General features: G+C 32.5%; 1 protein-coding gene across 1 annotated transcript in view; it reads right to left on the minus strand.

The window, feature by feature from the left end:
- LOC143083489 (protein mono-ADP-ribosyltransferase PARP14-like) overlaps positions 1-15,108 on the minus strand; it is a 29,272-nt gene extending 14,164 nt beyond the window's left edge. Inside the window, exons 1-5 of the mRNA XM_076259749.1 lie at positions 14,996-15,108; positions 9,345-9,550; positions 8,619-8,855; positions 4,643-4,879; positions 1,484-3,196 (exon numbers count right to left, since the gene is read on the minus strand). Of these exons, the coding sequence (XP_076115864.1) occupies positions 1,484-3,196; positions 4,643-4,879; positions 8,619-8,855; positions 9,345-9,543 (2,386 nt within the window). The 5' untranslated portion in view covers positions 9,544-9,550; positions 14,996-15,108. The remainder of the gene's footprint in view (positions 1-1,483; positions 3,197-4,642; positions 4,880-8,618; positions 8,856-9,344; positions 9,551-14,995) is intronic.
- Between the last annotated feature and the right edge of the window lie 829 nt (positions 15,109-15,937).

Genomic DNA, 15,937 nt, shown 5'->3' on the forward strand with positions numbered 1-15,937 from the left:
TTCATTAAAGTAAGAAAGGAGACAGAATCATTGCAAAGGAGAAATATAGTTTAAAACAATATTGCAGCTTCACCTGCATATGGGATATATATTTCCCTACTTATTCGATATTCAAGAGCTTACAGCTCCTACTCAGACTTTGTAAAACGTCATCAGTGTCTGAGTAAAAAGTTGATGAACCAGGGGTATGTCAAAGAACGTCTCGTCCCTTTTCTAAAAAAGTTCATCGGAAGGTATCAAAAACTTGTTGATAAATATTCCGTATCAACTTCACAAATAATGCACGATGGTCTCGGTGTATATATTCTGCGTACTGATTATGTTTATCATCTTAACAACGTGTTATATTGTTCTCTCATTTGTCTTTGTTCTATTAATAATATTACTTTTACTGTTGGATTGTTTTATGTGATATCCATTTAACCCGGCTCGGTACTTAAACATCTCGTCAATGTGTTTGTATTATCTTTCATTTTTTACTGTTGTGATTTGTATATGCGACTTCTTGTGTTTCTTTGGATCTTATAACGTGACTCTGTACTTTAAAAGATCCCGTCAATATGATATTGTTCTATTATATGTCATTATGATATATTTCTATTATGAATTACAAAATACGTTGAACCACAAACGTCAAAATTATTCAATCGCGGAGTGGAATGAACTATTTGTGAATTCTTATAAATTCTATATAACTTTTGGACTATTTTAAATCTCGGTCTATTTCTGAAATTAATTCTTACATACTTTGAATTTTTAACCCTGTATGCTAACATTGCACATGTGAAATTTTTAAATTGTTTGTATATACATTAAACGACAAATGTATGTGACGTATAAAAATTTTTGACGTCAGACACGCGAATCAATGAATGTGTTTGTAGATAGATGTGTTTTGTGTTCTGTTAAATTGTTCCTTTTAAAATTGTTACACGATGATGACTGCTGTACCCATATTTTGACTATTTTATTCATTATGTCTGTTTGGTTCACGTATCATTGTAAATATAACGGAATTTGATGAGACTGTCATCAACGTAAGAGGTTTAGCGTTTTAAAACCAGGTTAAATCTACCATTTTCTACATTTGAAAATGCCTGTACCAAGTCAGTAATATGACAGTTTTTGTCCATTCGTTTCTTGATGTGTTTTGTCATTTTGATTTTGCCATGTGATTATGGACTTTCCGATTAGATTCTCCTCTGAGTTCAGTATTTTTGTGAGTTTACTTTTTTCATAAATCATCATTCTAAACACTTGCAAACAAGAATGGAATAAAACTGGTCTGAAAAGGGTAGACGGTTAAATCATATACATAAAATTTAACTATTTATTTCATTTGAACCAGAACAATGATTAACTAAAGATAAAAGCAGTATTTATTACTATTTTGCAACACATAACTGTCAGTCAGACTTGAACCTTTTAAGAATATAATTTTTTTTTAGATATTACTAAAAACGAAACGAAATCGATAACTAACCTATTTTAACAAGGACTCTTGCCAATCCACCTTTATGCTGTAGATCTTTATTTGCAGCATTAACTATGACGTCAACATCAATTTGAGTAATGTCGCCTTTTATTATCAATACTTCTTTATTTCCATTTGTAGTGAAGCAGGCTATTTCTGAAGCATTTCCTTGAACTATACCTTTGCTATCAGTTCTCGTGCCGTCATCAAGGTCATCATCGCTACTTTCATTACCGTCTTCACCAATTTGTTTCAATTTTGTCTTTCCTATAACTTTTTTCACAACTTTTTGAAACTTTGAATTTGAAGCTACACAATCAATGCACTTTAGCAAGTTCTCTACTTCTTTAACAGCGTCTTCGAAAGCCTTGCCCTGTCCCTTTATAAAAATACTATCATGTCTAATGTTAAAGACTATGTTTTCTTGTTTCAATTCTTTTTCTAGTTTTTCTATTTTTTCTTTCATCAACTCCTGTAAAAGTTTCACGTCATCAGGACTGAGCTGGTACGATTTTTCTTGTACTCCATTCATGGATATGAAATCGGAAAGTTTCTTGTGAACTAAATGACCATTGGATTGCGATAAACAGTATATAGCAACTTCGTCTAGCTGATTTGTAGTTATTTCTAATATGGTGTTTCTATATTCATCTTCTAAATCCTCAATATATCTTCCAAATTCGCGTGAATTGAGAACAGGTGTCTGCCAGTTTTCTATATCTACAGATATTTCAATTATAGATTCCTTGAGAATTTCAACGCATGTCTCTGCTTCGTTGTTTGTCATAGCGTGCACATATATAATATCATCCTGAAGATCCAACACTCCAACAGTACCGCTTGCTTGGAATTTACCGTAAATCTTCTTTTCAACATCAGGTCGTTTTAAATATTGAATGAAAAGTTTTGACCTCTTGCCAAAACATTCAGAAACTATTCCATTTAATATTTCAAAAAATTCAACTTTCGCAGCAGTTATGTCAACTCCCGTTCCGCAAAATTTTACGACATTGCCTTTTGTGTCTATCTGTATATCTGTACCTTCATATTTACTTTTCAATTTATCAGCAAAATGTGTATATTCTAATAATCTCAATTGATGGTGCTTTAAAGATATCACGTCACTCATTTCTTTGGATTTTCGTGTAATATCTTTATTGATATCTTCTATCATTTCCTTTATAATTGCTGACAGTGTTTGCACAGGCGTCTTGTGACCAACAATATATATCTCAAACGATGTTGCCTTTTCATTTATAACACTAACGTTATCTTGATTCTCTATATTCAGTTCTTTCAGTCTTGACATTAGTAACGTGTGTACATTCTCAGCAACGGAGTGTTTGTCTACTTGCAACGACTGGAAATATTTGTCAACACCCTCTTTGACATCTCTGCTCCATGTTTGTGCCAGTTTTTGATAACCTGCTTTTTCTTTTGAAAGTGTACACTTCATTTCTACCTTATTATCGTCAGATGACGATGGCAACGTGATTTCAGCATTGATTGATTGTAGCTGTTCGCAAAGCTGTGACTGCGATAATGTTGAATGAAGTAAGAATTTCAATTTTCTGTTATCGATATTTGTGATATAAACAGGGTGCGGAACTTCAAATTCTGGCTTGTAATCATCATTATGGGATCCAAGGCAGTCGTAGAAAATTTGCACTATTAATTTACACTTGTCGATTATGTGTGAATTTTCGCAAGCCGCCAATGCATCTATCAATAAAAAAGCAGACGCAATCTGATTTCGTTCTTCATGTTCTTTGTGTTACAAATGTTAATCATTATCTGTAAATGTTTGGGTTTTTTTCTTTGAGTTTCTCAATAAATTATTGTTCATTTTCAATTTGGAATATAACTAAACAGTTGCATATTTAATTCAGAAAGTAACAGAATTTAAATAATACTTCCAATAATGTGTATTTTCAATATGGAATATAACTAAACAGTTACACATTTAATACAGAAAGTAACAGAATTTAAATAATAAATTCCAATAAGGGACGCCATCAATGCTTAATGTATCATTATCTTCTATACAATGAAAGTGGTAAGTGCACGGATAATGAGAAAAATCATGTTTCATAGAATATATATTGAACTCTTTGCAAAAAAATATTTACTCATAATAATCTTTTATATTTACAAATTACGACTATTATGTAAACTTCTGATGAAAACGGTTTTACTATCAATTTGTATATCTTTATTCTGTATATCGTTCATTTCTGTGATCAACATTACATTACTTCATTTGTTTATAGTCCACAGTTGTTCTTTTCAAACCAATCATTTTCTATTCTTTAATTTCTTTGCTTGTTTTTCTTTGTTCATTGTTTTATGACGAAAATATCCTCTATTCTGTTAACCCCATCTACAACTGCACTGTCTTCAGCGTAATATGTTTATGAAGATGTGCCTGTTTATATAAGTGTTGTGATGTACCACTATTCTTTCTGGTAAGGGTGAAGGTTGTGGTACCTATTAAAACGTTTAAACCCGCTGCATTTGTAGATGTGCAGTGGTTGTCGTTTGTTGATGTTGTTCATAAGTATTTCTCGTTTCTCGCTTTTCATATAGATAAGACCGTTGGCTTTCTTGTTTGAATTGTTTTACACTAGTCATGCTGGTTTCCTTGCTGTTTGATGTGAGGCAAGGATCCGTGTTGACCTATAATGGTTTCATTTTACAAATTATGTCTTGGATAGAGAGTTGTCTCATTGACACTCATACAACATATATCTATAAACGATTGCTATTCAACTAGAAGTGTAATTCACTTTCATTTTGATGTGCAAACAATATAATTTATTGTAGCACGTATTAGACCAGTGTTTGTAACAGTGAATTTCATTCACACTAACATATACATAAAATTGAGAATGGAAATGAGGAATGTGTCAAAGAGACAACAACCCGACCATAGAGTAGACAACAGCTGAAGTCCACCAATGGGTCTTCAATGCAGCGAGAAACTCCCGCACCCGGAGGCGTCCTTCAGCTGGCACCTAAACAAATATGTATACTAGTTTAGTGATAATGGACGTGATATTAAACTCCGAATTATACACAAGAAACTAAAATATAAAATCATACAAGACTAACAAAGGCCAGATGCTCCTGACTTGGGACATGCGCAAAAATGATCCAGAAATAACTTACTTTTTGGATCCTGAAAATACACGACACAATAGCCTTGGTCTGTGTTCATTTCTGTTTTAACAACACCCTCTACACCTGACCTTCTCTTGTTATCAAAGTAATATTCAATTGTACCACTGGTAGTTTTTGGACTAAAACCTCTCACTATAATACAGTCAGATTCTGCTACATTGTTTACTTCTATGTGGTTACCATCAAGAGTCCTTTTTTTACACACAGCTTGAAGTTGTGCAATATCTGGAAAGATAACGGTTAAAACGACTAATAAAGATTTAATGGAACAAATATTGAAGTGTACATTTACAAGTATGAATGGATTATATTTGTAAACATTTTTATTTGACAAAGTGTGTACATATTCTGGGCATTCTAAAACATTATAACATGTATAACGCCACTCTAAATTAAGTGTGTTGATTTGGCAAAAGACATAAAAATCCAAAACAGGTCAAACATGTGGAAAACAAACTGACAATATCATGACAAAATGGCTCAAAACGACCTAATTATAAACACGTTTACAAAACACCACATAGAAAACTAAATATTGTGCAACACGAACTAAAGACGGGGGTAATATCACGGTAGGTATAGTGTCAATTTTTTTCGAGTGAAGATCGGGCGTTTTTGAGTGATAAAACATGCGATCAGGTTAATTACCTGATAATTCGTAATTAAAATAGTTTTACGTCACTACATATCTTATTTTGAATATTATACATGTTTTAAGTAGCAAAGAAGCACAATTTTCTTGTATCTAGCCATTAAATTGAGTAATTGTTATTGTCCGGGTTTTTTCGAGAAGACTGTGAAACTGACGGGTTTTTGAATAAATGGTCCGGTTTTTTTTTTAATTTTTTAACAACAATTTGAATAAGAAAAAATGTATTCTTGACTTTACAAAATGACTTTTCTACTTTATAAATGTAATTTAATGAATGAAAATGTCACATACATTTTCTATATATCAGAAAAACATATTGATCGAAATTATTCCTTTTCAATTGAATCATTCTACCACAACTTTCCCATGTTTGCAGTATTTAATCAGAAATTATTGGATTCTTTTTTAAAAGGTACTTAGAACATAGTGCAGGGGACTCATAATCTTTTCAACTTCATTTTATTGTATTTTTGTTGCCACAGTTATTAATATTTTTCGAGGTGAACCTTTGAGTTTTTAGACGGGACGTATTGTGATATAGCGTTGCACGTCCGTTTGTCCATCGTCAGAAAGTGGAACAATAACTCGAAAACGCAGTAACCAATTTACACGGAAGTTCGGTGACTTGTTTATATCTATTGAGGTATCCTCCCTTTCGGATTTTAAAATGTTAGATCTTACGTTTCCGAGTTTAATAGTAGATTTTATTAACAAACTAACGCTCACCTTAGTCTATGTGTTGCAGTGCATATTAAACAAAGAACACTCTTCTACTTCAAAGACAAGACTATAATTCATGACAACATTCTCTGTTTTGGTGATGGTGACTAGTTTGTAGATCTTACTTTACTGAACATTCATGCTGATTAGTTATCTCTAGCTATAATGAACTTGGTCCATAAGTTTCAGGGAGATGGTTTTGTAAAACAAATTGCGTTGCTCATGATCCGTTATCCTTAATATTAAAATACAATCATTAAGCTGCTAATATTGGGATCTGTTCAACAACAAATAAACTGTAGACATATCCGAGCATCACGGGACAACACAATGTAAAAGATACCCGACCGCGACGACGGATAACTAATAATGATGAGAAAAGCTGACTTGATCCTTTGAACCAGGTGAGCTGAAAAGGGGGATTTTACAGTTTGCGGACAATAGTTTTAAAGTACTTGGATGAGTTTTCATTAAAGTGTGGTGACTGCTTTATATAAATTAAGGTAACCCCCTATCAGTTTTTTTTTATACTTTTTTTACATGATATTGAGAAATTATTAATAGGTTTTATAACGAGTGAGAATGGATATCGCTTGATATCAACTCGAGTTATTTAGTTTCAATATAATATTAAACGAGTCTCCGGCGAGTTTATCATTACTATTTGAATAAAAGAACGTGAAATTACTTACTTACTTACTTACTTACTTATATACTTACTTGAATTTATAAACGATAGCAAGCGATATCCCATCCTCACAAGTTGTTAAAACTATTTGTCTCATGCTCAACACTCTCATTGTGTTAAATTAAAGATTAATTCAGTAAATCGTTGGACAAGTATTTTGCGCATGAAATGTATATCGTAGTAACCTTTGATGGTCACCAATGACCCAACGAATAGCCAATAGAAATGCTGTAATGTCGTCTTATGATGCTGGATAAGCAAATCCAATTAACGCAGATTTTCCTGTCAATTTTGCGTATCACATTCCGTGCAGTGTGTTATGAGAAATCTATATTCATGCAAGAAATATATATAATAAGCGACAACCATAACGCATAAGTGAACTTTAATTTTTTTTAAATTTAATATATAGTTGACAATGAATTGAATAATTCATTAGCTTAATTCACTATTTCTACGTACGTCTCAATCCAAATTGCCTATGCTTACATTAGATTGTTGATACCATGAACATGTCTCAATTTAAATTACCTATGCTTACATTAGATTGTTAACATTTTGAATATATATATGTAATTTATAAGATATGCCAAACATCATTATATACAAATGAACGATACTTGTTTATAAACTGTAAATATAAGTACACTTTTATTAAACTTATGAATGCATTTGTTTCGTGCCTTACAAAGTAGATAATTCGAACCTTTTTTGTTTCCTTAAACGTAAATACACATAACATTCTAAGTATATGATATTTGTATACTCAGTCGATAAAACACGGACGCACTAGAAAAAGCCCGGATTACTCTCGAAAAAACCAAACATATAGAAATGAATTTAATCTGAAAATGTCGTTTTCAATGCAACAACAATATTTTTTGTAAAGTGTATGTATATCTAAGGATATATTGATTCTATGTATGCATTTCTACTGACATTTGCATTGGTATGTGTATAAAAATGGCTTTATTCCTTTTTTGGGGGAATAAAAACATTGTAAGGCTAAATTCAACTGTTTTAACGAAAAATAATGTCGGATTGATATAATCTTTTTATTTCAAATACTAACACACCTTGTTTATCCTTGTATATTAAACTTTAGCGTCTATATCACGTCTTGTCAGAAAAATAGTCTGTTTGTTTATATTTTTGATCATATTCACTCGAAAAAAGTGGTCACACTCGGAGAAAAAAACCGATCAAATCACTCGAAAAAACACGATCCTAGAGGGACACTATACCTACCGTGAATATCAAATGTTCCGTACGCAGATCCTTCTCCACATACATGTGGAAATCGTTATGTTGCTCATAAAATTAAAGACCCGGCAACTAGTCTAATCTGGGGTCTTTTTTTGAAAAAAGTGCACGGGAATGTGGCTACGACCAGTTGAAGCATGATGAAAATAAGTACAATTAAACTGGTTTTAGTATTTAGTGGACATACGTTTACTTGCATATGAATGATGAATAATTGAGTTCGTGTTGCACAATATTCCTAATCTCTATGTAGTGATATATATCTGTTGTTCGTGTTTTTGTCGTTATATTTCTTGGCCAAGATTTTGTTTTACAAGTCTCTCTCTGATTCATAAGTTTAAATTCTCTCTTAGATTTATTTCACCTTATTTTTTATTGGCTACCTTGATTGCCTGCATATTTTGATCAGCAATTTTTTAAAGTAACAAAGTCAATAACATTGTATGTAAACAAAATAACCGTTACTATGTAACCAGGTCTATTGTTGTTCTAGAATGCTTTATACTTTAAATGTTTTAAAACAAATTATCCGGTATGATCATTGTTGTATTTGTCTTCACTATAATATTTTTAGTTTGAATATTTCTTTTGTATCATTTGTCTCTCTTTTTTCTTAGATACTAAAAAATCAATACACATACCGACCGGCTTCGAAAATGTAATGATTGCTGTTCCTGATTCTTCATCTCCAAACTCTACAGACGCCACGTCTTGTTTTGTTCTTGCCTCTATGAAGTTCGTAACATTGTCTTTAGATGATTTTGCGTTCAATCCAGTAATCATCGCCTTATTTTTGCAATATGTTGGCGCGACATGTTCTTCCACATGCAACACAGCTCCCTCTACTTTATGTTCTTTTTTAAATATAACTGATACATCTAATAATTCAAAGAATTAAATATAGTACCGTAAGTGGATGCATTTTTGCATTAAATACGTATTTCAGTCTGACTATGATAAAATGCATAAAACATCTAGTTCTAGCTATATACTTTGGTTTGACCGGTCCAGGCTTTGAACCCACGACTTCTCGCATTTGTGGACGAGACCACCGAGGATTTTTTGGTAGTCAAGCAGGCTTCTTACTTTTGATCGACACATGTATACAGAATATGGCTTGATTTTAGATGCCTGTAGGCGCTTAACCCCTCCCTAACATAGAACAGTGGTGTTGCAAATCGAAATAAGAAACAATTGTGGGAAATTAAGTGATTATCATATTGGGTTGAAAGAAGTATACACCAGAGCGACATGCAGCAAATTTTCCCTTGTAACCGGTAGGAAGGTTATGTTCTTTTAAAAATTTATCTTTTTCCCCTTAGTTTGTATGTATGTTTAAAAAATGAAGGAAATAACACATGGCTTACCTTCATTTCCATCAAAAGTCACTAAGTACATTTTTTTGTTCGGCACATATCGAATATCTATGACGTCACAATTTACCCCTCGTCTAGATTCAAAATAGTATCTGATAGTGTCTGATGATGTTGTTTCTTTCATTCCTTTAACTTCAACAGTATAGTTATTCTCTGTAGCAGAGGGAGTCAGTTCATTCGACTTGTCCATTCTACCACTGAAATCATTCACAAAAACTATATCTATCAAAACTGCTTAATCATGTTAATATGGCATTTGTTTCGAGACAATAAATGGTTTTATCCTTATTTGGAGTGACATAGTTTTTTTTTCTTCAATGCATGCCCACCTAACACACAGCTAATGTTATAGCACGTGCTAGATGCTGATCTAAACCTCATTTTTTGCCCGGTCGTTAACCAATCGAATCGTTCTGTGCAATTTTTGTAAAAAATGAATTAAAGTCGAGAAATATTTTTCAAAAAAAAAATTACCATCTGTGCTAGAACGTAAAATAGCCTTTGACTTTCATTTCTTTTTATACAATATATTACTGGTATGCGTATTAAAGATTGAAGATCATTAAAGTATAACCAAAATATCAAAAAAAAATATTAATGTGATTTTTCGTTGAAAGGAAGGATTTTTGAAATAAGGACAAAATGGTTACAAAAAAGTAACGTTTGTCACAATGTTGTCCTTATTTCAAACATCCTTCCCCTTCTTTCAATTTCTTTTAGTTTTAGTTGAAGAAAAACATAAATATTTATCAGTCCAAGTTCTTATTTATACACATTTGTTTAACTGTATTAGATGTCAGACCACCAATTTACTCCCTCCAACTAAGAACGTAAAAGTCGCCCTACTTTGACTAAAAATGTGTTTAAATGTAATTGTTTACTAAAACTAACCATTACATTTGTTTGAGATTGACAAGATTCAGAATGGAACATATACTTTTCAGGGTGTGAGATCATCTCATGGGAGGTTAACCTGATTTAAGAAGAGACAAAGTCGACATTAATACTTAACTAATAGATTACAATGATACGTTCCACTCAATGACCAGTGCGGTCTTACAGGTTAAGTCTTTGTTTTTATAACATTGAAGCTGGGAATGACGTGAGGATCAGTCATAACCACGTGGGTTCCTTTTGAGTGACAGTGGTCACATTTGCTCTGATCAGTTGGCTACAATACGACATATAAAAAGAACTTAAGATACCTTATACGTCACGAAGATGCCTATGAAAAAATCATTACTTATGATGCCCGAAGTGTGGATACATCGGACATGGCTTTGGTATTTGTAAGGTTTTCTCAAAACATAGTGTTGAATTTCAAATTGAGAACCATTTGCTAACTTGAGATAAACAAGTTATTCCATTTTGGGCAAGCTATCACTGTAAAACATCTGTGAACTGTTGATCTCTTAAGTAAAGTATCATATGCAACGCACCTATCGTCGTCGACTTAGAACCAAGCAATATGGCTACTGTTTATACAATCATGAACAGGTGTGTTGACATGTGTATAAAATCCGGCCAGCAGTATTCAGTTCAGACCATTTGACAAACCTTAATATGCCATTGCACAGCAGACCAAATGGTCTAGGCCTCTTGAATGCGGGGTAATATCGTGTGGGAGCATGCTTTATTCTACGTTGTCTAGAAGTAAAGAGGAGGGTGAGATCCCACTTAAACATATGTTACCTAGCCGTATGCGCATGTACCAAGTCAGAAGCCTCTGGCCTTTGTTTGTCTTAAAATTAAGAATGGAAATGTGGAATGTGTCAAAGAGACAACAACCCGAACAAAGAGCAAATAACAGCCGAAGACCACCTATGGGTCTTCAATGCAACAAAAAAAAATCCCGCACCTAGAGGCGTGCTTCTGCTGGTTCCTAAATAGAAATGTTTACTAGTCATACTAAACTCCGAAACAAATAATAGAACAGAAAATTATAAATGATATAACACTAACAGAATATAATATAACTAAGGCCAGAGGCTCCTGACTTGGGACAGGCGCAAAAATACGGCGGGAAAACATGTTTGTTTTTATATTTCAACCCCCCCCCCCCCCCACCTTTTACCTCTAGCCAGTGATAAAAAAAACACACACAACAATACACAGAGTAAAACTCAGTTTAAAAGAAGTCCGAGTATGTTTTATTTTAGTTGATTTATATGTTATGACGTTTAGAAAGGTATGACGTCCAATTGCACTGCTCTGTGGTCGGGTCGTTGTCTCACTGACATATTACCAAATTTAATTCTCAATTTTATTAATTGCTTTTATTGGAAAACTCTAGGATGATAGGGGTGTGATAGATGTACTAATTGATTCGAAATACGCAGTATGTGTACCGTTGAACAAATGCTTCTTGGAAAACAATTCAACATAGCAGTGTTAGCTCTTACTCCTACATATGTGGCAATAAGATATATAGTTTAGCCGTGTGTTAGATAGGTGAAATTAAGATATTAATTAGAAATAAATGTTACTCGCTTATATACTGCAGCTCTTTCAGCTATCCAAAATAACAATTTAAGAGCAGACTACACCGACAGATAACCAATATATGTCAGTAACCTGTGACTGCTACGAAAGGTGAAAAGTATGTCTATCCTAATAATAATTTCACGGTCCACCTAGCAAGCAAGCTAATCAAACATTCACACTCAATGCATGTTGCTGTAAAACATCCTTTTTTAATTTGAACCTGACGGCATAAAGTCTCAGATTCATGAAACTGAAATCTATATTTACGACATAAATGTAAATTCTACAGTACGGAATAACATTGTAAACGTCACAAACAAGACGATTCACGGTAAATGACTGATTATCACAAATGAATACCCATGCAATGCCAATTGACTACGCAAATAGCACAGTAACCGTATAAACAATCATTCAGAAGTTTAGGGAAAGGAGTCAATTAAAAAGAAACAGAAAGTACGGAAACTCTTGTGCTCTAAGTAAAAAGTTAATATCAAGTAATTTTGTTGTTGAAACTATCAAAATGTAATACTAGAATTTATCAGACAATTTCTTAGAATTATTCAATGTATTCGTGTATAATATTATAATAAACTAGAGGAATAATAATCTTAAATATTAAAACAGTTCGTTTCTAAACCTTTTTCTTTCTTTGTCGTTAGTTTCTTTTGCTATTGATTGTTATATCAAAACCTCATATAAATAAAGACAACAGTAGTATACCGCTGTTCGAAAGTCATAGATCAATTGAGAGAAAATAAATCCTGGTTACAAACAAAAACTGAGGGAAGTACATCACCTATAAGAGGAAAACAACAAAACAACAAAAACACAAAGTGCAACAAAAAACCAAACGACAATGTAACACGCACAGAAACGAACTATAAGAAAACAACTGCCAATTTCCTGATATAATTCACGAATATCTGACCACATACGGCTACGACCATTTTAATGTCCTTAAAGATCTGAGTGAGGTTAAGTGAGTAATGATTATCGTCTAAAAATATACAGAAAGAAAACCAAGGACCACAAAGGGTCTGTTTTCTTTACCTAGCAGTTTCAATGGAATACAAAGTTATGGCCTAATTATTTACTGTTTCCTATAAAAATCGTAAAAATCGTCACTGAAGGCAATTGTCACGGTGACTTATGTGTGGATTTTGTTTTTGCTATGCATGTGTTTACTATACACAGTTTATCTTTGTCTTCCTTTTTTAAAGAGAGAAAAAAACGCTGGGGAAAAAAATAGTTCATTGCAATCACTCCTTTAACTTATAAGGTCATGTGACCAAATAATGGATGGTATTATCAGTTTATTTTGGATTAATGAGTTTGACTGTCCCTCTGGTACCTTTCGACCCTCTTTTAGAAGATTTTGTGTTGCTTATCTTTTTTGCGATAAATATCTCTTTCTTTTATTATAGTTTCTACGAAAACATCGTCATAATTGTAAATCGTCAGTCAAGGTCAATTACATCCTACATGTACAAGGAGTTGACTGTCGATCCATTTGATTTTACAATAATGTGTGGTTGGAGGAGTGGGGTGGGGTGATGGGGGTAGTGTGAACTTCCTTAAGTTGTAATCTCTTTCTTGACTTTTAATTTGTCAATTTATTCGGTCTTGCATAAAAAAAAATATTACTTTATCTTTGTCTTTTTTACATAAATTGTCATCCTGCCTTTTTCCAATTTCATCTGAAGCCCCCAAACCCCATCATATCTTATAGTAGCTCCCTAACCAAAACCTTTCTATTATCTAGTGTAACCTTTTATTCGATACAATTTCTATAATTTCACTTATATTTCACTTATCTTTTCAAGTGTTTATTAAGTGTTTGTAAATTTAGAGCAACATGAGTGTAAACGTATTTTATTAATAAAATTCAAGTTAGTAATGTACACAATTTGGCATTTACAAATTAATACAATTGAATAATTGATAGGATAAAATTAAGCTTTTAACTTATATTAATCCGTTCATTAATTCAAAGGAGAGCATTTCATATTGTGATACTCAAGAAGTAGAATGTATAAGATTAAACAATGTTACACTAGAAAGAACAACAAACAAAACATTCAATAATGTTATGAACTCAAGAGATATAAATAAAAATCAGATAATAGGAAGCACAATAATAAAGTGCATGTTTCTGAATGGAGATAATAGTTAAAGATATAAATATTTGTTGAGCAAGATGTTTGAAATCAGATGACAAATCGTTTGCTATGTAAGGGGCGGATCCATTCATTTTAAAAAGGAGGTGCCCAACCAGGTCAAAAGGGGGGTCCAACTATATGTCTCCATTCAAATACATTGATCGGACAAAAAAGGGGGTTCCAACCCCCGGACCCCCCTCCCCCTTAGATCTACCACTGATTGTCATGAATGTTTGAACTGCCAAGAATATTTCCATGTTTTGTTTGTAGCTAAGTCCCGTGAAACTGTGTATCAAAAATTCTGACAAGAAATGTATGATTCCGATGTTATAAAATTTCTGCTCCCGCATGATGTGAAATCGGGGACATTGCAACAAGTAATGCGCTGTTGTTTCTATGACACCACATAATCAAAGTGGTGAGACCACTTTATCTTTAACAAAACGATGTTGATTATAGAACTGCATTGCATTCGAAGTGTTGATCAATATTAAATCCTAAATCTTTTTGAATGGAGACATATGGTTAAACCCTCCCTTCATCTTGGTGTGGAAACCCCCTTTTAAGATGGCTGGATTATTACATATTATTACAATTCTACTATTTAAACTTATTGTCGCTTTGTCTGCCATATACATGATAATATATACATCAACATATCAAAATGTAAAATAAAAGCGAAAGGAATTTTCAGAAAATACACTTTTGTGTCTAACTAGGTCATGATCTTTAATCATTAATGGATACAATTTCGTAGACAATTGTAAAATAACAATAGTTCGACAATTTGCATGCATGCATACAAAAATCCGTGACCATCTTCAATCGATTGATGATTCAAAATAGAACATACAATAAATAAATCGAATTGTAATTTCAAGTACGTCACGTACCCTTGTCACGTCATAGTGAAAATATGTTCTACATATGAACCAAGCATCTACTGTTAACATGTTTTGACTAATGTAGTCGAATGCAGATAAAATGTTTGTTTACCTTGATAATTTAGCGTCGACACCTAGATGAATGAAAACAATTGTTAATTTCCTCCTTATCAAAAATTTACTTTCACTTTTGGTATTGACTACCTGTTATCTATTTTTAGAATTTTCTATTACCGTGTGTGTGGTTTCTAATACTTCGATAAAATTCAATCACAATGGGCGTTGTATACTTTTTGTTACGTTCATCACCTTTAAAGTTGAATTATATAGATCATAAAATGTATAATTATTTGACAAATTGTTTTAATATTCAAAAAGTGAAATGGATAGGGAATTTAAGACAACTAAAAATAATCAATAATTAGTTTTAAACAAATATTTAAAAACATAAAGTCAAAAACGTCATAGGAGTTTAGATAATATAGCAAACTGACTTGATAAAGTTTATTGAATAGAAAATACTTTTTGATAAACGAAAAAAAACAGAGAAAAAATGGCTACAGAAAAAAAGATCAGCCCAGCAAGACAATCATATTTCATATCTTATATATTAGGTGATTTTATGTTCCATCATTTTTTATTTCCGTACTAGCTGCAACAATTTATGAAACGTTTTGTTGGTCAATAATTAGTTCATAATAGCTTCTTGTTATTTATAAAAAGAGGGTTCCAACTGTATTTCCCAATTCAAATGTATCTATCGTCAGAAAAAAGAGTTCCAACGATGTGACCCCCTCCCTTTTCCCTTAATCCGATACAGGTAATACTCGCATTACTGTTACTGAAAAAGTGCATAGGTAAAAGCACTTTGTAATATTATAGGTGAAGATCAGTAAAACATAAGACTTTGTAATATATGTGAAGATCAATATAACGTTACTCTGTTAAAATATGTATCTAATATAAAAAAAAACTTCGACTTGACTATTTTATTTATTATGTCTGTTTAGTTCACGCATGATTGTAAATATAACGGAATTTGATGAGACTGTCG

Source organism: Mytilus galloprovincialis, chromosome 7, assembly GCF_965363235.1.
Source record: "Mytilus galloprovincialis chromosome 7, xbMytGall1.hap1.1, whole genome shotgun sequence".
Taxonomy (NCBI): domain Eukaryota; kingdom Metazoa; phylum Mollusca; class Bivalvia; order Mytilida; family Mytilidae; genus Mytilus; species Mytilus galloprovincialis.